The 25,701-nt window shown below is 35.1% G+C and overlaps 1 protein-coding gene and 1 long non-coding RNA gene across 6 annotated transcripts; one reads left to right on the top strand and one right to left on the bottom strand.

Moving 5' to 3' along the window:
- Positions 1-652: 652 nt before the first annotated feature.
- Positions 653-908, bottom strand: LOC147911105 (uncharacterized). Its single transcript, XR_015545478.1, has 2 exons — positions 778-908; positions 653-693 (listed from the first exon to the last, which is right to left on the bottom strand). It is a non-coding gene; the product is annotated as an uncharacterized LOC147911105 (long non-coding RNA).
- Positions 861-25,653, top strand: tws (protein phosphatase 2 regulatory subunit tws). 5 transcript variants are annotated; one of them, XM_011059838.2, is made up of 10 exons: positions 861-1,003; positions 13,127-13,455; positions 19,789-19,854; positions 20,183-20,280; positions 20,933-21,211; positions 21,306-21,483; positions 21,636-21,970; positions 22,126-22,341; positions 22,444-22,611; positions 22,727-25,653. In XM_011059838.2, the coding sequence occupies exons 2-9, from the start codon at positions 13,371-13,373 to the stop codon at positions 22,594-22,596; spliced, it is 1,410 nt and encodes a 469-aa protein (XP_011058140.1). In that variant the 5' UTR covers positions 861-1,003; positions 13,127-13,370; the 3' UTR covers positions 22,597-22,611; positions 22,727-25,653. The 5 variants fall into 5 exon arrangements, 4 of the variants coding, with proteins under 4 accessions (XP_011058140.1, XP_087263297.1, XP_011058142.1 ...); XR_846414.2 differs by lacking the exons at positions 861-1,003; positions 13,127-13,455 and adding an exon at positions 15,382-15,507 and having other exon boundaries at positions 22,444-22,656; XM_087407171.1 differs by lacking the exons at positions 861-1,003; positions 13,127-13,455 and adding an exon at positions 15,382-15,507.
- Positions 25,654-25,701: the final 48 nt, after the last annotated feature.

Genomic DNA, 25,701 nt, shown 5'->3' with positions numbered 1-25,701 from the left:
TATAAAGTTGAATATTTCAACTTCAATTTGAAGTAAATTTTAAATTATACATTCATGCGATTTCTGGTTTCAAATAAAATTATATTTCCCGAATTTATATAACAAAATAAAAAAAAAATTGTTTCTACACAAGTGTACCCTCTATCGTTTTTATTTCTATGTAATTTGATGCGCTCTAATATGAAAAAAAAAAATACAATATCATAGACTCGCGCAGTTGTCGAACACAACTGTTGCACTTGATTCCGAGGATTTCCTCGGGCTTTACTTGGACTGCCGCACTCGACATTCGCATCGTGTAGAATCGTGTCAATTCGTGGGGGCGATGCGATGCAACTCAAGGCGACTGGCGAGGGCGAGATTCGACGTGATGCGGCCGAGACTGCGAGACAACGCGACAAGAGACGAGACGAGACGCGATCGGTGATGTATCACGATGTATGTAACTCGGCTCGGTTCGGTAAGCTCGAGCAAGCTCGAACAGCGCGGTGGCCGGTGGTGCGAGGTGCGCCGTAGGCTCGTAGTGCGAGTATTCACTTGAGCCTTCAGTAGTAAACACCAATCGGTGTAGGACAGAACGGTGTAGAACGTTGAATGATATTGCCGCGTTACCACGGTATTCGGCGGCCCGGCGTGTTGCGCACAAAAAGGAGCGCGGGTGCGCGTGCTGCACAGTGTTGCACGCATCATTTCCTGGAAAAAAAGAAAAAAAAAAAGAAAAACATCTGTGATCGCATCGAGGTCGCGCGCGGTCAAAAGATCAGAGGGGATTTGTACTTCGGAGGCGGAACCTCTGCATCAGCGACGGAGTCATCGACACCGTGTGTTATTGGACGTAGCTTCCAACGCGGAATCGTCCTGACGCGTGCATTCCGAGGGAGAAGGTCTGCCTGTGCGTACGAAACGAGTACGACGACGTAGTCGACTACGAGCGATCGCACTTGTGATCCGCCACCACCACCACCACCACCGCCGCCACCGGTAGGATCCGTTATCCTTACGGGTGAGTTCTCTCGATGAATTCTCTACTCTTAATATTATTACCGCGGATTATTCGTGTGGGTTAGCAGCGACGGCGACGGCGACGGCGACGATGACGGTGACGGTGACGATGACGGTGACCGAGCCGCGTTTAACTCAGATATGCGACTGGGAAGGTCGCAGCCAGAGACATCCTTCCTTTTTAGGCACCCAAGGTGCTTCTTTTACGTTGTTTTACGTTACGAAGGTACGCAATGTTTTTCCCGCCAATCGTAAACTGCACTAACGGATAATACAAATTGTGACTTAATTTTCACTCCTTTTTTTGCGGGACATGAATTACCGGTATCGTGTCTCCCCTTCTCCTCCTTCTTCGCCTAATGTTTTAAAAGTATAAACGTATTTTTTTTACATTAAATGAAATATGTGAATATCTATGTTTTCGTTCTTTTATAAATCGACGAATGTACGTGATCTTCCAAAAACATTGGTTAGAGAGGAAGGGAGGGAGAGAGAGAGAGAGAGAGAGAGACAGAGAGTAGAGAGAAAGAGAGAGGAGCGAATAGCGATTATAATATATAATTTTAATCATTCTCAAAAAATTAGCACGTTTCGATTAGTGTTAATTGCGATAATAACAATCAAATGTCAGTCGAATGTCGGAAATACCATCGTATCGGTACGCATGTGACGCACGTGCGTTTGTAAAGAATGGCGCGAAAACATTTGCCTGAATCAGAGCTGTTGCACGACATTGTACACCTGTCACATTCGAGTTCGAAACACTGATCGCCGACAGAGTTCTCTGGTAAAAAAAAAAGTTGATAGAGAACGATAGAAAAATCCTATCGTTTTGAATATGGAATCTGGTAATGAATTTAAATTCATTAATTTGAATCAAGATCTTGTAGGAATCTTGTACACAAATTTTACAAAATCCGATAACATGCGATAGGATTCATATCTAATCAATCATAATGCTCGTGAGGTCAACGATAGAAAATTATATAAACTTATAGAAAACGATATAAATTGATGAGAAACTCCGTTTTCTATCAATTTCCAGGATTAATAGGTCTGTTTTTTATTCCTATATTAGACTGCACTAGAACTCTTTCTCGCTTTCGCCACATATATATATATATATATCTATCTCACTTTAAGTTTCAAAAGTATACACTAATTCAGCCACAAAAAACAGACCCAATGAATTAGTCAATTTATATTTTTTGAAGAATCGCCCAAGTTGACGAGACGCACGAATGCGTTCGTAGTTTCGATAAATTGAAAGATTAATTTGTTTTCTTTTTTCTTTTTAGAAAATTTAAAAAAGTTATTTATAATTCAAATCATATTTAATATAAGGACGAAAATTATTTTATCTAAAAATGGGTACAAAGATTGATAATTAGGAAAAGGTTATAATTTGAAATTGTCGTATATAACGACTAGCTATAAAGTCAATAGGTTTTTAGGTGAAAATGACTAATAATATAGCGAAAAGTCATTTACATTTTTACAGAAAAGTCTTATATTGTAAATTATTAAAATTTACATGTATCACATTTGAAATATTTAATGTTTTTTCACTGTAACGTACAAAAAATTACTTCTATACATGTATATATATATATATATATATATATATATATACATGTATATAATATGTAAGTCAACACGGTGCATTTTTAAGGAAAAAAAATGCTCGAGCTAAACTGGGACAGAACAATTTGAGAACTGGACGACTGATATCGTTCATTCTAATCTGAAAGCCGAAAGAGACACATTGTGAGATACGAAAAGGAAATGAAAAAGAGAGCTTTTAAAAAAATTACAAATACCCTATTACAATAAATGAAATCAGATATTTCCTATAGTAATACGCAGCTCTGCATAATACGCATCGTTCACTGCAACATTTGTCGCATTTTAAGTACGAACCCCGTTATCGAAACGGTAGATGATCGTTGAAGGTCAATGGGTCGCCAACACCTCGTGATGCTTAGTAAGTAAGCCCTTTCGATTATTTACTAAAGACATTTTTATAATAGAAACGATATAGTAATAATACGTTCCTCGAAACCAGACTACGTCAAAATTAACTACGACCTAACCATACAGGCAGATCTACATTTGATTGTTGTCGATCCAGCAGCGGAAGTTGATAAAAGAAAATGATTATTTCATTTTTAGACGCAACAAGATTCATTGAAACAAACGAGTGTGTGTGTAATGTAAAATATCTCTTTGAATTACATCAAAAACAATAAACCATAAGGAGCATACAGGCCAACTAACTATGTACAGGATATTATTGCAAAATGTCTTTTATCGTTTAAAATGCACAAGTAAATGTTTCTACTGTTATCCAGTCATCTTCAGTACAAGTTTAATAATATTTTACTGTAGATAACTGGATAACAGTCGAAACGTTTACTTGTATTTTAAACAATAAAAGACATTTTACAATAATATTCTGTAGTTTAGTCTGTGTGTTCCTTATCGTTTATTAAGATTCATTGATTTGGTCGAAAATATATTGAGATGTTTATTCTCTTATGTATATGTAACACGTAAATATCGATGTTGTTCGATATTATATCGCTTCTTATTCTGACTTAAGGGCCCTATTCACATCTACTTAAAAATCTATAAATACATATTATGTGAGAATAAAATTTGATTATAGAGTTTGCATCAATACTGTTATGTAAATAAAATATATAAAGAAATTATTGCAAAACAAAATTATGTAAAAGAAGATCTCAAATAGCACACGGCGCTTATAAAGCGCTTAAAAAACGTATAGAATCGTTTTTTTAACACTTTTCAAGCTGCTGTGCTACTTGGGATCTTCTTTTATATAATTTTGTTTTGCAATAATTTCTTTATATGTAAATAAAATTTACGTTATGTAAATAAAATATACAGTGTTTCAAAATTCGCGCCCGCGGAGTTTTTCTTTTTACAAAATTGCGTCTGACAAGTAGTTTTTGCAGGTTGAAGTTAACAAATAAACGCAAAAATTATTTATCGATTTTGTTAAAGGAAAAAGTTGTTTGTTTTAGCATAAAGTATCACATTGTATTTCGCATGCGCGAATTTTGAAACACTCTGTATAAAGAAATTTATGCAATTTAAGTAAAAAGTATTTCATGTAAAAAAAAATTGATGAGAGGACCATTTTTTTGCTTTACTTTCACGGTGTAATGCAAAAGCAAGTTACATCCCATTAATGCATTTCGTCGATATCCTGCAATCAAAATGAATCGAAAGATGAAGTGCATCGTCAATCGTGTTAACGCAATTAATTATTTATCGATTCTACTGCAGCATTTTGGAGTGCTGCGAAATGATTGGCGATAATTGTAAATTATACTAATTAGTCTTCAATGGCTGACATTTGTTTGTCGTGTTTGCTTTTTATGGAGAATAACGATAATATTATCTAATTATTGATATTCCAGTATCATTGTCGATTACAACATAAGGCAGTTCATTGCTAGAGGATTGATTTGGGATTAATTTTAAATATCCGTGAACTTGACTCTGTATCTGACGTAAAAATAAAAGTTAATCGAATCTTCCATTGAAAACGGTGTCAAATCGAATTAAATGAGATATACAATTGTACGTGTAATTACTTAAAGATTGAAAAAGAGAAAGAAAGAGGGACGAAGGAAAGCGTTTTCCTTGCGTTCTATACTGAAAGAAAAGATTGGCTGAATATAAAATAGCATAAAATTTTTAATTAGTTGCTGCAACCAAAAAGAATTAGCTACAGTCAATTAAAAATGCCATGCCATATTTTACCATCTAATTTGCTGCAGCAGTCAATCTTTTCTTTCAGTGTATCAATTAATTACTTGGTTAATTTTATGGCGTAGAAATGCTGACGAGCAGAAATGCTGACGAAAGTATTACTGTGAAAAAATATTGCAGCGACGACAAGCGACTTCCTCCACATCTTATCCTATACATGCGCTCACCTTGTATTAGATGACACCTGTTTTCGATTCTGGACTTCGATAATCTAAACACGATATGTTCTGTGTTTATTGCACACATGTTTGACGATTACGATTTACGCAACGAAGGTGTTAACAATCATTGCTTGATCAGCGGCCTATCGTGAAACTCAACAGATTGACATTCGAGCAAATATGACGAATGATTTGTATGTTGATTCTAACTTGGATTTTGTTTAAAAAAATTTCCTCAAAGTTTCTATATTGTCACGATAGAGGATGATAAAAACTGCCGAAAGGAACAACTAGATTAGAATGTACTTACATTATAATTATAACGACAGATACGTTTCATTGATTGTTTTTTTATTTAATCAAGAAATCAATGTGTGTATCATGCGATTATTAATTTCATCATCTCAAGGTTGCTTGTCATGGCACTTGGGAACGAATGTTCTCTGCACAGCGTGATATTCGAGCAGAGATGAAAGCAAAAAGACGAGCTATGGTATATTTCTCTTCTGGAACACATTAACAATAACTCGCACAACGCCACGTATACATCCTCTATCTGTGTCCTTAAAATATGAAAATATTACCATAAAATGTGACCTTAAACGCGCGGGGGCCCTTTTTTGATAATACATAAATCGTTATGTGCTTATTAACCGAGCAAGGTTCTCCAACTTGCTCTCACCCTGAACACCCCGGGCATTCACGTCGCGTGGCGAGATACCACCGATGTGAATTGAATTCTTAATGTTCACCTTGGCCCATTCTCTCTCTTTCTTTCTCTTATTTTCTCTTATCTCTCTTTTGACCAGTGAATAAACTTGTATATATACTTATATACGCTCGCAAGTAAGCCAAGTTTTTAAAAACAAACTCTTATTTTGTCACCATCTAAATCCGCAAGTTGTTTCGTAGAATGCACGATGCAATACGCTGTTTCAGCATCACATTTCGTCTCCAGCTGTACTTATTGTTAAATAAATTTCTGTATGTATGTGCGCGTTCTGTATGTAATGCTAATCGCAAAGTTCCCGCACAAGGAAGCTTATTTCAATACAATCATCGAAGATGAGCCTGACAGATTTAATACAATTTTATTTGAATTTGCAATAATCTCACTATTGTATGCAAGTTTGATTGCCTTTCTTATTATTACGATCGTAACTTGTATGTTGATGTGAATTATGTAATTGTATATGACTGTATAAAATCATCAACAGGTGTTATAGGATATCATCTGATTAGGGAATATAGGATACTTATATCTATGCTATATCTGTGTATAATCATAATCAACATAATCAACACAGTAATTGAACAGTATACTGTTTGTAGAGATAGATTGAAATCCCGAAAAGAATTGTTTACATTGACTGCGTTTAGCAGAGAAAAGCAATCAGTCAGCGCTAAGTGATTTTTTAATATGATTGATTCTTTAGTTCTTCGCTGGATCTAAGTGTAGGAAATCACTTTACAAACCTTACAATCATATTAAAAGATCTAACTGATTAGTTTTCTCTGCTGAACGCAGCCATTGTCAAAAGTATCGCTTTGGTCTCAATTTTGAAACTCATCTCGCTTGCGTCAATGTAACGTAATAGATTAGTATTCTTTTATAGTAGACTTGGTTTCCTTTCACTAGTTGCGACGTGAGTATTATATTCGCATGGAACATAGTTTTCAAGTAGGTTTTTTGCGTTTTAATTTCGTTAAACTTTGCCTAATCGAAATTAACTTTAATATCCTTTTGGTTATTTCAGGATACTATAATGCTGTACAAATAAATTTTGTTTCATCGTCAATCAAATAGATACACGTATATTTTAGAATATTCACGTAGGCAGCCATTTTACAATTGAAATTCTTTTACATATTTGAGCGCTGAATTAATTTTTTCTTATCTACAATCACGAAATTTAAATTCTTACCAATGTTTGCAGATTCAGTAAATGTGGACATCTCCTGTGTTGTCGTCGAAAATAGCGCATCAGATTGTACCAAGCTCAAAATAATCGAAAAGTCGTTAGTTATTTAGTCGAAATTTATCTTTCAAGAGACTGTTATTTCTTGTTCTGCTACAATGGTAGATTGCTTAATGGAAGTCAATACGCATCTTCCAGTCTTCGTGTTCGGGTAACGTGCAATGGGAAGCAATTGCGCTATTTATCCTGCTATTAATGCATCGTTGAACGTTCGCTTTGTGTAGCTATTTGCCTACTTATTGTTCAAGTCAAACACCAAAACATTTTTCAAGTAATTTCAACGAATATATTTGTTTTATCCATACATATTTTACGTTCCATTTTTATATATAATATATTTTTATATGTAACACTTGGTCAATTGGAAAGCTAATTAATTGAAAAGAAATAGCGCCTAATTAGCGCAGAAATTCAAGCGAAAGTCTTATATAGGAAAACTATATTCATTACCATTGTGTTACGTCGCATTGCATTATAGAAATCATTTTTTCCTTTAATCCCTTTAATAAGTTTTTATCGAATTCTTGTCGAGTCCATTATAATTAATTGAGAAAAAAAATGAAATGTATACATATACACATGTGTATGTGTATGTGTGATTTTTTTTCATCTTTTATATTATTTCGTTCCTCGAAGAGAAAAAGTTAGTCGAAAGGTTAATAATAATGACACAAAAATTGAGGCAATTTCTCATTATCGATGCTCTTTGCCATAATGACCTGGCGAGCTCGAAGAGGCAGTTACTCCTCTCAATGGCGACATATCAATAAATGCATTCGACTCGCGTAAGATTTCAAGCCTTCAGCACTACTATGTTTCTTTACTACGCGCTTCCCGAAGTTCCCCAAGTCAATAAAGCCACGACTTATCGATCCGCCCTCTCTGTCTTTCTCTTTAACTACATTCTATCTCTTCCGTCTCTTCTCGAAAGCTGGCGCGCCACTACAAAAGGGAGATAAATATATAAAAGATAGATACAGACCATCTTTCGCCAAGGATCACAGAGATATATTTATCTATTTCTTCTGATCACGCAGGCTACATTACCTGCAGGGAATAAGGATGCTGTGCCTGTATCTACGCCTGCAGGTGCATGAATATTGGAGGAGACTTAACGAACAATTCTATATAATTTATTTTAGATCGTAGATATTGAGATAATTGGAGAAATCGATACCATATCTAAAGACCATGATTATGATTCAATAGTCTTAAGCATAAGACTACTTGTTGATTTTTGTTTTCACAACAATTGATGTTTTCATACAGTTGCATTTTACGCGCAATCCACTTATTATATATTTATCATATCTAAATTATTATGTCTATTATCGAGGTTGCTTATGCAAAGTATTATACAATAATTACCGAATAACTTAATATTCTACCAGAATTAATTAACTGACAATATCGAGACGCTGTATATAACTGTCCTCTATACAGCTATACACTGTATATACGACTGGCTTATCTTGAAATAGCTTTTTATTATAGGTACACGCTTCTTGCTAAACTAAATTGTCGACAATACCTCGAGAAGATATGAACTTTAAACGAGCAATTTGATTTAAAAGAAGTGTGTTAACCCATGTATTATCACATCTCTACTATCTAGGTCAGCACTATCGCAGAACTGACTGTGTCAGTTCGACAATGTCGCGTTTGTCAGTACTTAAGGATACTAGCAGCGATATCAACTGAAAAATAGAAATTATCTATCTCAGCAGTAGGCAGTTGCAAGAAAAGTGCAAAATTGTCGTGGTTATTTTGCTGGTGAGCTTTTCAAAAGAAATCGCCGTCCGCGAAGGATTTGCAGGATCGTTGGCTTTTAGAGCCAATTAGTTCGATAATAAACGGGATAGGCTATTTACGTTACTACGTTGTATTATCTAATAGGTGTCGTCTATTAATGGCATATCGATGGACATTTTTAATAGGTAGGCTATTAACGTTAACGCGATGTATTTTCTAACATTGATGGATGGAACTTTGCTTGATGATACGTGTAATGTTATCGTTCAATTATGTCTTTAGGACAATGATGGAGTGACATTTTATTTGTGATAATTAAATAGATTACAACATTGCATGCACTTACTCGTATATATGCAGGTTTTTAATATGATTATGTTATTCCGACGAAACACATGTTTTACACTTATAATCGCTTATACATATTAGTATAATTCATAAAAGAAACGGAAAGGATATTCTTTGAGATCCGATTATAGATATCCAATTATTATATATGTTTTTCTTTCTTTGTTGTTTCATTGCTTTCTCTGTTGCGGTTCGAAGAAGCTTTCCGACTCCACGTTTATTCCGCTTTGGAAAGAAAGAGAGAATTTTATTATCCCACATAATATCTCTTATGGAGATGGTATTGGCGAAATGTCGTTCAAGGATTCACTATGACTCATAAATCTACTACTCATAAATCATATATTTTTTTTGTCATGTATTTTAAGTGAGATAAATCGCTTTATAGCTGGATAAAGACTTTATCAATAAATGACAATATTGACAACATTTTGAGTTAATCCACTCTTGTATCTTGTAACGTGTCAATAAGATCTTATCGATAGAATTGTCAGTGGGATAAAAAATAAATCGAATATACTGTCTTCCTAAAAAAAGAAAAGTAAAGCAAGTTTGAAATCTTACAAAAGCAGCAGGCAGTTATAAGGATTCATTAAGGTGACCTATTATTTTCTGACTTCTTCACATTTAATGTTAGCATAGATACTATTGTTAAGTACGCGTTCAGTTCTTCCAGTAATCCAACTTCTTTCTCTTTATAACATCATCCCTCAATCTTGTAAAAATCCTAACGTAAAATATATTGTTAAAGTTTTCTGTTTTTCGTCATCACTGCGATTAATCGATAAATAAATTACGATTTAGTCAGTTAAAATATTTTACAAAATATCTTATTGTAATAAGCGTTTCAATCTGCGCTTAACATAAAACTAATAATAACATAGAAAATTTTTCGGATAACTGATGTTGATTATAACATCGAATAAAAATTACAAACGCAATGTAACTTTAATAAATAAAAATTGCTGCAGGCAGGTCTTGAATATATGAGTTACGATGATGTCGAGGAATGATAGTTGGTGAGATGCATTCTTTAGGAGATAGAATATTATGATTCGGAAAAGTACATAATTTCTATACAATTATACAATAATTGTATAATACAACAACTGTCTCGGAAACGTACAGGAAATTATAGAGATGTGACATTGCTTCTTTCCTGTACGACTTTCCAACACTGATACAGCAATCCTTTCATTGTGTTTGTTTTGAGTTAGGATCATTAGTACTTATTTAACGGCGATTTCAGCTCTATAAAGCTAACAGGACTAAATTAACAGAATCGGATCTATCGGAATTTTTAGTACTCATTTTGTACTAAATTGTAATTAATGATAATTTTATATCGTGTATCATTTCGAAAAAAATCGTGGCGCTGATAGCTTAATATTAATTCTGACAGGACTGATTCAAAATAAAAGAGAAAAAGAAAAATAATATCAGAAATCAATAGTTCTGAGTCAATAGTATTATTTTTCTTTTTCTCTTTTATTTTGAATTGCCACGATTTTTTCCGAAATGGTGCACGGTATAACATTATCATTATTAACAATACAATTTAGTACAAAATGAGTACTAAAAATTCCGATAAGTCCAATTTGATTCAGCTAATTTTATCTTGCTAGCTTCATAGAGTTGGTTTCATTTGTCTGCTTGTCTGCAATGCTTATTTGCTTATCCAACTTCCTTTATTTCATCTCTTCGGATCATTATCATCTGTCAATACTATCCAAATTTCGGAACATCGAATGCCGTGACGTTCGCGTGTGAAAACTTATACGAATAAAATGTATTTTCGAGCATAAGTTTTAGCTGGAAAATTCTCTGGCTCGGTGCCAACGATTCCAGTCTTTGCGTAATGTCAGCTCGGCTCTGTTTAAACTATTTATCCGTCTACGAGATTATCCTTTTTTTTTTGCCATGAATATTGCGAACCAGATATCCGTAATGCAAGTCGTGCAAATCTTTGTTAATCTTGATAAATGAATAATTATTTTGTTTAATATAGCTTATCGTTATATTAAATTGACTCTATACTGTCGGATCAATTTTGTATTTTGAATTAATTAATAAATCACGTTGAAATTAATAAATTTGGAACTAGAATTTTAAAAAATACTAAATTTAAGAAACATTCCAACACTATAATTATCTCTCTCATAAAAACAGAATATATTGTGAGTCTATCGTTATCGAATAATTTATTTTAATTTAATCATTCATCTTCAGATTTCCTTTCTTTTTATAAAGAGCGTCGCGATAATCTCTATTTCTTCCTTTGCTCAAACAGAGATGATGGAGCAGAAATGTGTGATCCGTTCGTAAATTAGGTCATATATAGTGACCTTACCATTTGATTCGTAAAAAGAGATTCACCGGTAGTAGAAATTAGCGTAGATATTCAGCCTTGTCTCTAATCGCAAATGGCGTTTTACTTTTACACTACGTATCACACTATGTCGAATTTAGATTTATATAAAGTAATATTTTTAATACATATTATTAAATCATCGCATCTATTTCATTTGTTATTTTTATCATTATAAAATATAATGCATATCATTTGAGATGAGATAAATAAAGTGGCAAAGTCATATTATATTCATTTAAATATTTACAATTTTATATATGGATTTAAAAACGAGTATAGATGCAGTGTGTATGCAAATACAATAGAGTATATTATATTTAACAAATGCATACATCATACATCTTATGTGTACGTTTATAACTATTAAAAGGAAACACGAAAAGACCGTATGATACAATGAGAAAAAAATATCCTAAATTTCAATAAATATTTATTTGAATAGTATCAACTAAATATTTATTAAATATAAAAATATATTTATTTCGTACAAAAAACATTAATTTAATTTAACAATCGTTTTGTTTTTTATTAAGTAAATATTTATTTATTGTTAGTAAATGTTTAGTTGGCAGTATTCAATAATAAATATTTATTTAAATTTAGGCTATTTTTTTTCAGTGTACGGGCTGTATCACACTAGCTAGATCGAAGATTGCCTCTCTTGAAGATCTGCGTTCGCGCCTCTTGACTAATAAAAAAAGAGCTGCTGGTCAGCAAGTCCTTTCTGAATGGAAAAGACGTAAACGCGAACGTAGATCTCCAATCGCAATCTCCAATCGCTAGCGTGATATCGGCAAAACATTAACGATCTGCCATCGAAAAACCGATGTATCGAGTGTATCGCATATATTATAACATATTTATTATAATAGGTTGCAGGACGCAAAACACAGGACGCAGGAAGTTGAGTAATCTCCAACTTTCGCGTCCTGCTTTCTGCGCGTTCTATTATGTGTGTCGTCTACAATGCACGGAGTAAGAAGTAAGAGTAAGAAATTGATCAATCACAGTCGATTATTCTTCTCACATTCGATTGTGATTGGATCAATTTTTTACTCCGTGTATTGTATTAGGCAATTACGTATTGCGGTCTGCGATCTATTATAATTTGAAATATGTACGTTTCACTTGTGACCTGCTATGTCTGTATGCTATATTGAACTTTAGTTATATAGATCTCGGTAATACACATTGTAATACGAATTAAATAAGTCGCTATTAAATATTCGCAAGTGTGATGTATACTTACGACTTGCGTAGCTAATCAGCCAAGGTCTATCACGCCTTACTTATACTCTTACTTATGCCAGCTTATTTGACTACACGACGTACCTTATTATCCATTTAAAAATATTATATGTTTATATGTGTATGCTACATGTTACTTTTCTATCAAACATGCATTTATCGTGAAACACATATATATCGCAAATATATGTATGTATAAATATTAAACAACTTGCACACAAAATTTTCTACAAAATGGTTTAGTTAATCAAAAAAGTGTAGATGGATTATTTGGAGTTAGAAATCAATTGATGATATAAAATACGCTTACATAGACGAAAATAGACGACAATACATGACGATAATGTCGAATGTGAACGATAACAGAGAGAACTAGTCGGGAGAACGCTTTTTCTCGATCCGTCGTCCGAATGACTAGACTTTAGAAACGAGAGACATATTACATAAATTGATTTTTTTTCTAGCGACAACAAGCCGACAAGACGACAAGACGACAGTGAGAGCTAAAATTGATCACGAGGATAACAGCTGGCAGGAAGCTGAGGTTAGCGAAGTGTCACCACGCGTCACGCCGGGGTGGTGGGTCTATGGGGGGCTCCGCCCCAGCGGTCCCCCGGCTCAAGTCCAACCGGCAACTGCCGGAACGGTGGTGCCATCCTGGCACGGGCCAAGACCGCCCCGCTTCCGGCGGTACCACCGTCCAAGCGGATGAAGAGTCCTTCCAACATCATGAGGCAGTCCAGCCTCACGAAACTCGGTTCCATGATCAATACCGCCGTGAACAAACGTGCCGGTGAGTTTTATCTCTTAAGTACTTACATATTTTACTGAAACGTTTCTTGAGACGCACAAAACTCAAACTTTTCTGATTTGCAAACTTTTACGGAGATGTTCTATTTGTCAGGAATTCCTCTCTTTAAATTTTCCTTGATATCTGCTTTTTAAATTAGTGTCTATATAGATTCGTAATGTTCGTATGCCTGTAAAACGGGAAGACAGAAAGTTACTTGACATTTACTTTCAACTCAAAACGCGGCGATAATTTTTAAACCTGATCTTTCCTCGCGTCTATTCATGTGGATAACCCGAGTCGAAATTTGAGTCTTACTTTGAACCTCTTTCAATCTCAATTAAACGTTATAAACCTTTTGATACTTGTACAATCAAATAGGGCTTCTTAATATTATTTAATTTACAGTTTCTATTTAGAAAACTTCTTTTAAACTTCTTTCTAAAAATAGGAAATTTTGCAATAACTGCCATTTACAGGCCCAACGTAGGAGCTCCATTCATTAGATTAGAACCTATTATAAATCTCCAGAGTCTACATATGTCATCTTTAGAGTCTACATATGTCATCTTTAGAGTCTACATATGTCATCTTTAGAGTCTACATGCGTCCTAAAACTAAGGTTTAAAGTAGGAGAAAAATTTCGATTCGGGAACACATACACCATTTCAAAACGGTGAATTCTTTCCTTCCCCGCCGCGTATGGTTGCGATGGATTACGTCAGATAAGCAAAATATAAATTTCTATCATAAATTCAAATACATAGAATTTTGAGGAGTTTCCCAATTTTGGGATTTTGTGTCATTTGCAAAATTCACACACAATATGATGATTTTAATTTTATTCCAAAATTTCGATTGTATCCGCTAATGCACTCGATAAGTGATTGAAGAATTGTCAGTACTTGTATAATAATAAATTATAATAATAAATACATTAAATTAAATTATGGTAAGAGTAACGCTTGAAATAATTCGATGGTTCGAACTTCCTATATAAGAAACTTAAATACATCTAAAAAATGTTTTTGGTATAATGCTTGATAAAAATTGTTGCTTATATCGCGTAATAGTCGTAATTGAATCATTATTTGAATTTTTTGTCAAACAAACTATATCGAACAAATTCAGCGCGTCTTTCTTCATCAAGTTGTCTTTTAATCTGCAGAGTAAACCTATATTATTTTTCTATCTGCATCCTATATCGAAGATTTGTCCAAGATTAAATACAGGATCTTTATTTATTTATTTTTGTATATCCAATCTATATAACTTTTAAACGCTTGTTCTGAAATAATTTGGAGCTTTCTCTTTTCATTGCGTGCTGCAACCTCTTACAAAGATGATGCTTTCCATCCTGAGGAACTGTACGTTGTGCTTATAATCATATAAAAAATTTAAATCGATCGCTTATGTAATATATGTAATACAGATTATATAAATACCCAATATCCTTTCTTTAATTCAACAGATCACTTCCACTCGATTTAAGCGTACATATACTAGACACGTTTAATAATATAATTTATTTCTTTATTACTTCTTTTTCTCTCTTCGTTACTAGCTTGTACTATAGCTTTTCTCAGCTTGTCTTTTAGAAATCATTTGTCGTGTACGTAGTATGCTTGATATATTTATGGAATTTCGTTTACATTAATGAAATATAAGAAATGAAGCTGTTTGTGAGTCTTATTTATCGGAGGTATATTTGAGAGACCAGTTAGAGAGGTCAGCTTTCATATTTGGCGGCCAATTAGTAAATACTCCCGGGATTGACATTGCGCGAGAAGAACCCAGATTCGTCACAATTCGTTACAATTGTTGTGCAGGAAAACTCGAGTGTCGCGGTTGTTGTGATTGTCGCAATTATCGCGTTGCGATACAAGGTAAACGTTGCCGATGATACACGAAGACGTACATATTCGACAGATCGCGTGCGTGTTGGAAGAAAGGCTGTCGCTGTCGAATCGAACGAAAATATGGTTCGTTACGTTCCGACCAAGCGGAAGGAAGTGAAGGACTCGAACATCATTTGTGCTGACTACAATGATTTCCGTGAGTAGATACCGAACCAAGATCACTGGGCTGCTAGTAGACGATTTCTAACGAGAGATATGATATTTCAACGTGTCTGTGCTGATATTCGAAAAGCTAAAAGAAGCGACATGCTATTTAAAAGTTGCATCTTAAAATTTTAATGCGCAGGTAAGCGCACTTGGCAAATCTCATACAGACGTGTCGTAAACCAAACTCTTCGAATTGTACATTGTTTTAGATGTGCGCGAGATACGATCGCGGTAAGCGGTTGTTGAAATTCTAGCGGAGATGCAATCTCGTTAGTACGAACGTATTAACGTAACGACTCTAATACGTTCGGCAAAGCTCCGTCGCTTGTCCTAGCTTCGTATACCTCGGTACCACTTTGAGATAGTCTCGAGAATCGTCTCTCGTGACTCTCATCCCGTTTGTGAAAAGCTTACTGTCTGTCTTACAATTGATTGTGAGTCGTCGACCGTTCTCGAACGATCAACTATGGATATATCGCACAAACACAGTGATTAGTCTTTCTAATTTCCGATTGAAAATGGATCGATCGAAAATCCAAGCCTCTAGGACATTGGCGAGTTTGCGAACAAATAGGAATTCGCCGCTGTTTTCCTCTCTCGAGGAGTTACACGACAAATTAACGGAGCTTTTAGGTAAATTCTTCAATTCATCGTTGAATGAAAATTTTTTAATTTTAAATATTCAAGATCTATTTTAACGATTCGTCAAACATCCTCTTCAGTCGTGAAACGACCTCTCTCCTTGGAATTAGCGTTCCTGATGATAGTGTACTAATAAATATCACATATAACCATGAAGTCATGGATACGTCACTTCACGCTTTTACAAAATTATCTTTGTTTTGACGAGTATAATCGTTTGTTATTGCGTCAACAGGTCGTTCACGATTAAGAGTCACCTCCTTGGCCTATCACATTATTATGTATGATAGAAAATATAACGGTTCCTCGTCGAAAATATCGAAACTTTTTGCAAATAATTTCCCTCTGAAAATAATTTTCATATATCTTTAATACGTGAACAATTAATGCACACTCCTTAATACACGTTATTAAGATACTTTGATATGGATGAAAAGGATTATTTGATTGAAAAGGATAATTTTTTTCTCGAGAGAGCAAGGAGAAGAAAGAGAGAGAGAGAGAGAGAGAGAGAGAGAGAGAGAGAGAGCTGTAATTAAACAGCGATTGCTATATATGTGATCGTGAGTACAAGTATGAGTTACTGGCTGTTTCACTTTTTTTTACGAAGCAACAGAACGTTTCAGGGCGTGCATTTTTCTCTCCATGATAAAAGAAAATAAATTATATGTATCTCTCCCTCATCGGTTAATACTTTTTACAAAAGTATCATTTTGAAATGTTTACATCTTATGTTGAAAGCTTGAAAGCTGGAACGTCTACTTAATCCTCTAAGCTCCTCTAAAAGATCCGTTAAAAGATTCGTAACGTAAGTTATAATTGGGGTAATTTTTTTTTATCTCTATAAATCGTTATTTATAACACGTGTGCTATAATTTATGACGTCGTTTTTGTATGTTTTTATACAGAAAAGATTCTCGCGATCTTATATCGAATAGATATTTTGCTAGTTTTATATACACATAACGTATCGTTATGTTCATCCGAATCGATTACAATCATGTTTCTTATCCGATAGTGTAGTGGTTGACCTATCATAAATAATGAAACGTCTCGTCGGTGCAGAGAAAAAGGAAGATAATTTTCAAATTTGCCGCGTAGCGTGGATTCGCGGTGCGTCGTGCGTTCTCGGCCATCCTCGTCCATTTTCGGGGATATATTCGCACGGCGTGACGGCGTGGACTCTACGCGGGCCACTTGCGCTGACTTTCGCTGACTTGCGCGTCGCCGAGCATCGCCGAACATCGCCGAGCTGCGCCGAGCATCGTGTGTAAAGATGGTGGTTCTGGTTACCGCGGAGCGGAGCCATCAGCCAAGCGGAGCCGCGGAAGTAGCGAAACCTGGTTGCGCAGTGACGTCACGCCATAGTCGCACATAGTCGTGTTGTGCAGTTATGCGCCTGTGAACTGCTGTGAACTTCCGCCATTGAGAGCAGCCGCATTACGTCGAGAGCGGTTTATGGCACGGTGGTTAGCCGGAAATATGTGACAGAGGATCGGTGGCGGACGGCCCGGATCTCGCGCAATCTCGCGTGTTTTTCGCGTAGCGAACGATCTCCTCGTCGCCGGCGTGGTGCCGCGTGCGCGCGCGCGCGCGGACGTGTCCTGAGAGCCGTGAGAGAATCGAGAACGTATACTCTCGAGTCTCGCCCGCGCCGTTCAGCGCCGTTGGTTGGGCCATCGCATTGGGGCCATACACGTTGGGGCCTCTCAACCTTCCAACGCGTATCAACGCGCGCTCTCTTCGCTTAGCGTGTCCAGTTTCCTCGTGTGTCGTGTCGAGATGGCCGGTAAGTAGTGCTCCAGCTACCGTGGCTCTTGATAAGCCGGCGCATACCGCGCATATCTCCTCGCCGCCAACGACGCGCGACAGCCGACGGCCGACGGTTACGGCGCGTTGCTGCTCCTGTTTCTACTAGGCGGCTCGCCTCCTCGCCTCTTCGCCTCCTCGCTTTTGCTGCAGCGAGGTGAACCTTGACCCAGATTAGAGACGCGCCACTCAAGTGTCCTCCGTCTTCGTCCTCTCGCGTTTTTCTTCGCCGTGTAATAGCGTATCATTTGCGCCCGTACTCCGGATTCTCTCCCCGTGCGCGTGGTGGGGGGCAGATAGACCTATGTGCCCGTCGCCGGTGACGGCGACAACAACAGCGTCGGCGGCGGCGGCGGCGGCGACGACGGCGACGGCGGCGGCGGTGGTGGTGGCGACGGCGTCGACGTCGACGGCGGCGACGGTGGTGGTGGCGGTGGCGGCGGCGGCGGCAGCGGCGGTGGCGGTGGTGGTGGTGGTGGCGGCAACGGCGGCAACGGCGGCCTAGAAACACGATGGATTACGCCGAAACTTCAAGTAGGCTCACTTTTATCTCTCTTCCCGCCTCGTCTATTCCGCATTCTCCACAATTGTATCAATTTTCGTGCGACCTACGCAGGAGGACTTTGTACCGGCCATCTTCACCCGTATCCCCCTCATTTCTTTCCTCTTTATTGTTCAGTCTTGTACAGTGTTTCTCAAGTGACTCCATCGGAATCAACTATTTTCCCAACAAATGATTTCTTTACTTGTTTCCTTGTTTGTAGACACATCTACCTTTCGAGTTCAAAGTAATGTCTCGCAACTTTCATAAGTTTTTTTTTTGTGAAATTCTGGGGAACGCCATCAACGGCGGATTAAATTGAGAAGTGCTACCATGATGATGATGATGATGATGATAATGATGATGATAATGATAATGATAATGATGGTATGATGATGATGATATGATAATAATGATGATGATGGTGGTGATGATGATGATGATGATGATGATGATGATGATGATGATGATGATGATGATGATGATGATGATGATGATGATGATGATGATGATGATGATGATGATGATGATGATGATGATGCGATGCATTCGTTTGTGTTCTGTGCCACAGATTCATAGCAGTAGTATCCTAGGATAGCGACTATTTTACTTTGCTCCTTTCAACTTGATATGCAATGACACCTGCGCTATTTATCTCTGTCTCTCTCCTTTCCTTGCTTCAAATCGTGCACCTATTTTGCATATATAAATGTTTTTAATTTCAAAAGCTTTACGAAATAACGAATTACGTTACTTTTCTTCATTTCTTGCTATAACGTGAATTCTGATTTCTGATTTTGGTATTGGGGATATGGTTTCGTGTATGTGTGTATGTATATATATATGTGTGTATATATATATATATATATATATATATATATAAAGATATTAATAAGTTGTGTTTTGTACTATACAGATTTCTTTATATAGATTATATAAATCTCGTTTTTTGTGCACACATATATACAGCTTGTTTTCTATGCGTAAATATTCAATCTTAAATTTTTTCTTAAACTCAAGTTTTATTCTATAAATATTAGAATTATGTGTATTATGCGACATATTTCATTTTCTACTTCCATTTCTTTTTGTGTATCTGTTACGATTTTTAAATTGATTTGGACTAAAATGCACCAATCTCCCTGATTAAGACACAAAATACGATTATTCCAAAAATGTAATTATTATTACCATTCGCTAAATTACATCAATGAAACAAATGAGCAATAAGAGGAAGATATTTTGTTTTAATATCACTTTATATTTATTATATTACAGGCAATGGTGACATACAGTGGTGTTTCTCACAAGTAAAGGGGACCTTAGAGGACGACGTTACGGAAGGCAAGTTTGACTTGTGTTTGCATAGCTTCAAAAAGATAGATAGAGAGAGAGAGAGAGAGAGAGAGAGAGAGAGAGAGTGAGAGAGAGAGAAAAGCATCTTGTCTTTTATCTTATCAGTTTAAACATACTAAAATAAAACAAACAACTAGTCGCGAATCACGACTTTGCATATGCATCAAGATCCAAAATTTATCTCACACAGTACACACAAATTCATTCTTTTAGTTTACCATTCATTAATACGTGATTATCTCAAGAGTTTTTGCAAGTTTTGTTATATTCTGTACAAAATTATTTATGAATATGAGTATTATGTTTTTTATTACAGCTGATATAATCTCATGTGTTGAATTTAACCATGATGGCGATCTCCTTGCGACAGGAGACAAAGGTGGACGTGTTGTCATTTTTCAGAGAGACCCTATTGTAAGTTCAGATTGTATAATTTAAAAGAGATAAATTTCAAATAAATATTTCCTCTTTAAAATACGCGTTATTCAAATAATCCAATTATCACACTTAACGATTAACAATTATGTATTTACATATGTGTGTGTGTGTGTGTGTGTGTGTGTGTGTGTGTGTGTGTGTGTGTGTGTGTGTGTGTGTGTGTGTGTATCTACATTTTGTATTCTAATTTATGATGAAGTATATATATCATATATAATGCATCTCATATATTAAATTTAAATATAATTTGATGTTAAGGAAGAATAAAATTTCTATATTTACAAGGTTTCGTATTATCATTTTATGTATGGGTTGATATTAGAGCTATGGCTTATGTATTTCTATCTTTACATTAAAGTTTATGTAATTTAATAATCTGATATCTGTTTGATCTTTTATTGGGTCCACTAGCTCTTCACTAAGTCTATTAAAGGTACCATGTTTGAGAGCTTATATCATGATATATCATGATATTATCAAGATTAGATGGACATTACAAGATTAGATATTTTCAAGCGTGATATTTGGATTGTTACAACTGAATTTATTAAGTTAAGATACTTTTGTGTATGTGTGTGCGTGTGTAAAATTAATGATTAATGAATTATGAAGATAATTGTTTACACAGAGTAAAAACAGTATACCACGAAGAGGCGAATACAATGTGTATAGCACTTTCCAGAGCCACGAGCCAGAGTTCGATTACCTAAAATCATTAGAAATAGAAGAAAAAATTAATAAAATTAGGTGGTTAAAAAGAAAAAATCCTGCCCACTTTTTACTCTCCACAAACGATAAAACAATCAAGTTGTGGAAGGTTAGTGAGAGAGATAAAAGAGTGGAGGGATATAATACAAAAGAAGAGAATGGCACGATTCGCGATCCTGCCTGCATCACTGCCTTGAGGGTAAGAGATTCTGGTTTATATCTTATTTTGGATTTATTAACGTATCGTTGTAAATGCGCAACGATAACAGTAATTTTTAATTACTATTGCATAGGTGCCAACCATAAAACCAATGGAGTTGATGGTAGAGGCATCACCAAGGAGAATATTTGCCAATGCGCACACCTATCACATAAACAGTATAAGTGTCAACAGTGATCAAGAGACATACCTCAGTGCTGATGATCTTAGAATTAATCTTTGGCACCTTGAGATAACTGACCAGAGTTTTAGTATCCTTTTTTTCTTTATAATCAACATTAGTTTATTCTTTTTTTTTTTTTACAAAGACAATACTTTTTACGATATTCTGAAATATTAGTTTGCATAGATATCTAATTAAATAGCTTTTCAGATGTATAATTTTCCTAACCATAGTGTACAGATATAGTAGATATTAAGCCAACTAATATGGAAGAATTAACGGAAGTCATAACTGCGGCGGAATTTCATCCTGCAGAGTGTAATGTGTTGGTGTACAGCAGTAGCAAAGGAACTATTAGACTTTGCGATATGAGATCTGCTGCTCTCTGCGATCAGCACAGTAAGCTTTTCGAGGAGCCTGAAGATCCGACTAATAGAAGTTTTTTCTCAGAAATTATTTCAAGCATAAGCGATGTAAAGCTCAGTAATTCTGGAAGATATATGATCAGTAGAGACTACCTCAGTGTGAAAGTGTGGGATTTGCAAATGGAGACAAAACCAATCGAATGTTATCCTGTAAGTTTGTATATATTTATAAGAAAAGCGATAAAGAAACTTGATATGCCATTGTATTCTGCATTTTTTCTATTACAATCTTCTGTTTAATTTAAGACGAATGCCTCCTATTTTATTGCAAGAGATACATTTTATATAATTTTTTGTTACAATAGGTACACGAATACTTAAGATCAAAATTATGTTCATTATATGAAAATGATTGCATCTTTGACAAATTTGAATGTTGTTGGAGTGGTAATGACTCTGCGATTATGACGGGCTCATATAACAATTTCTTCAGAGTATTTGATCGTACGACTAAACGCGATCTTACTTTGGAGGCAGCACGCGACATTGCCAAACCAAAAACGCTTCTGAAGCCAAGAAAGGTTAGCATATTTGTGAGATCTTGTTTTATTCATAAGAGTCATTGTCGAGTATTGTGTATTGATTATGCTCTCGAATACTTATTCTTCCATGCGATTATATAGGTATGCACCGGTGGTAAACGCAAGAAGGATGAAATTAGTGTCGACTGTCTGGATTTTAATAAGAAAATACTTCACACTGCATGGCATCCATCTGAAAATGTGGTTGCTGTCGCTGCTACGAACAATCTCTTCCTATTCCAAGACAAACTCTAGCATATCTGTATGCAAGTACGTGAATAATTTCAATTGAATATTAGCCAGAAAGGATCAGAGGTGCCGAAGATTATTATTAAAATTGTAATACTTGTGTAATTTGTATGTAACGTAAACTGATTTTCTCTAGATTATACAACGGTATATATTGACGTGAGCTAGGCACGTTGAACTGAAAACTCCCAATGGAACCACGGGTGTCTGAGTAATAGTGACGATAGTCGACTGCTAGTCTGTCAGTGGTTGACTGACCGAGGAGTGGTGTACGTAGCGCCGTCCACGCAGCTCACATTCATACATGCTATATACACATAGACATACCAGGATTGTGCACCCCATACTTTGTCGCGTGCATATGTGTATGTGAAAAGAGATGTGCAAACGTGAAACACACGCATAACTCCAGGCTATCAATAAATTCGCTAGCTCAAATATATGCGCAGATGAAAAAGAAACGTACGCATTCGGCAGAATATGTGATTCAACCAATTCACAGACTCGTGTTGGCAGTTGATTTATGACTTATAAATACTAATTAGTAATTTTTTGCTTATATTATAAAAATTGTGCCATCGCACAGTGTAGTCTATATGTGACTTATCTACGCTACGGACTACCAGAGTGTTCGATTATCGCATTGATGAACAGGCGACTATGTGAGTAGAGCAGACGTATGGATTACGAGCCGCTCGCTGCGGTACAATTTCTGTACAATTTCTGTACAATTTCTATAAATACGTGGTACAAACTTTGAGTTTTCCTTAACTGATATGTCTGACTAGTATAAAAAAAAGAAATAAAAAAAAATGAAAGGGGTCAATCGAGCAAAATCTGTAACTATTGTATTGATGTAACTTTACTTATTGTTACGCGGCATTTGAATTATGGAATTTGAATTGTGAAAAAAAAATACGCAATAGTTGCCCAAGCAAATTTTCATCCTATAAATACTTTCGCAATTAACAATCGACTCGTGTATTGCTGGCCTCGATATAAGAATACAAAGTAAATAAATAAGATTTACGAATAGTTTTGTGCTTGTAGAATTGGAATACTGACAGTTACCACTATGAAAGAATTTGCCTTTCGGTAAAATAACCTGTGTCTACATTATTTGTCTATCATTTGCAATTCGGTACCACACTTGTTAAACGTGCATATGCGCAGGCCTATTTTCTCGTTAGTTTATTATTATCGCGAACTAATTGTTTGTCTCAGTCGCCAATACGAGTCAAAAAAATGATGATAGAAAGTATAAATATATATAAGCCGGTACCTTTCCTTATATTATATATCTGGAAAAACCAAATGTTGCTGCACTAAATATACATCAAGCAATAAGTGGCGCCGATTTAAGACAATGTATAATAAAGTATCAATTGTCATTTTCTAAAAAAAAATCGTATACCCCGATCGGGAGATAAACGAAAATCGCATAGATATGGAGTACAGATTTTCTAATCTTTCTTAATAACTTATCGACACTCTTATACTCCTACAGATATAAGCAGCAATTTCGTACATGGATAAAATAAACCTAAAAGTGCATTTGTGACGATGGTAAGCTGGGCTTGCAGAGTTTATATATAAATAAAATATTTGCTGAATAATGTACACCAGCATAATGTAACTTCGATAAATATCCAAATCAGAGAACAGATTATTCATGTTTTTAACTCACACGCATTTTCTTACCATCTTTTTACCATTTAATTTTCATATATACACGTACACGTCGATTAATTATGCTGCGACAATTAGTCATTCTAAAATTATCAGGCATTGATATATATATAATATCGATGTGTGACAGTATCCAACATTCATATTAATATTAATAAAATATATAATATGATATTGACACGGAAAAGAACATATGAATACACATCGGCGATTTAGTAAAATAATATAACATGATAGTAACATGATGATCCAGATAATAAAAATGGTAGAAATAATGAAAAATGAATCGACATATACGTACGAACCATGTTCTATACGCTTGTTTTCAACGTCGAATCGTCTGAAAATAATTTATATATGTGTCAGTTTCAGATATAACGCAATTAAATTGTGTGTGTTTCATAATCTATATTCAAATTTCATGATTATTTGTATATGTGTATTTTTTTATGATATAGTTGAATCATTTATAATATTTCAAGAAATGTTTATTAAAAGATTTTTTTTTTTAAGAGAAGAAAGAAAAAAGAAGATAGAAAAAATTTTTTTATCGAGGCGAACGTCATATTACATATGACTAGCAAAGACATTTTTTTATGTTGCGTGTGAGTTTGAAATATGAATTTTGACGTGTGTATGTGTGTGTATGTGTGTATATATATATAATATATACACACACATACATATATCTATATATACACACACACACAATATAAATCTATTTCTAAAACAAACTATTAGCATGAAAAAAACTGCTTCGTGATAACGTAAGAATAAAGTTGCAGATTTATAGACAAGATTAAAATATAATGAAAAAATATATGCACATGGAATGTAATTTTTTATGGTAATAAAAATAACGTGCGAATGCTTCTTCATTGGACGAATTGCTTAGACGATCATCGATCTATAATAGAAATACGCGAAAAGTTTAATATTAATAAGTTTGATGTACAAATCATTTTGGAATATTGAAAAAGTAATTTTTAGGATCTCTCTTATTAATTATCGATTTGTGGGAATGTGGGTGGAAACAAAATGAGAACGAATAGTTTTTTAAAAAAGGATAATGCGACGATCGGATTATATCTAAGATTGATCTGATAAAACTCGTGATTAAGATCGTGTTTTAAATTAATTTTTTAAAATAATATTAACAATCTCTTTGGAAATCTGCATAATTAATTGACAATTAGAATATTACAAGGCGTGTGAAAAAATCGTTTGAATCATACTTCGAATCGATTCATTATTCATTACTCATTTAAGCGATTTCATTTAGGTATCGTTTAAGTTACGACGACAAAGACTCTTTGGATACCTTGTGCGCTGTTTCCAGAGCCAATAAATTGCGTATTATTACGTTTCTTGTAACTCAGTGTTCTTCTTTAATTCCTTGATACGAGCGAATAAAAATATCCA

The sequence above is a fragment of the Acromyrmex echinatior genome, chromosome 1, assembly GCF_024713525.1.
Source record: "Acromyrmex echinatior isolate Ae372 chromosome 1, ASM2471352v2, whole genome shotgun sequence".
Lineage (NCBI taxonomy): Eukaryota > Metazoa > Arthropoda > Insecta > Hymenoptera > Formicidae > Acromyrmex > Acromyrmex echinatior.
The sequence above is the reverse complement of the archived record's forward strand: the minus strand, read 5'-3'. Positions and strand labels throughout refer to the sequence as shown.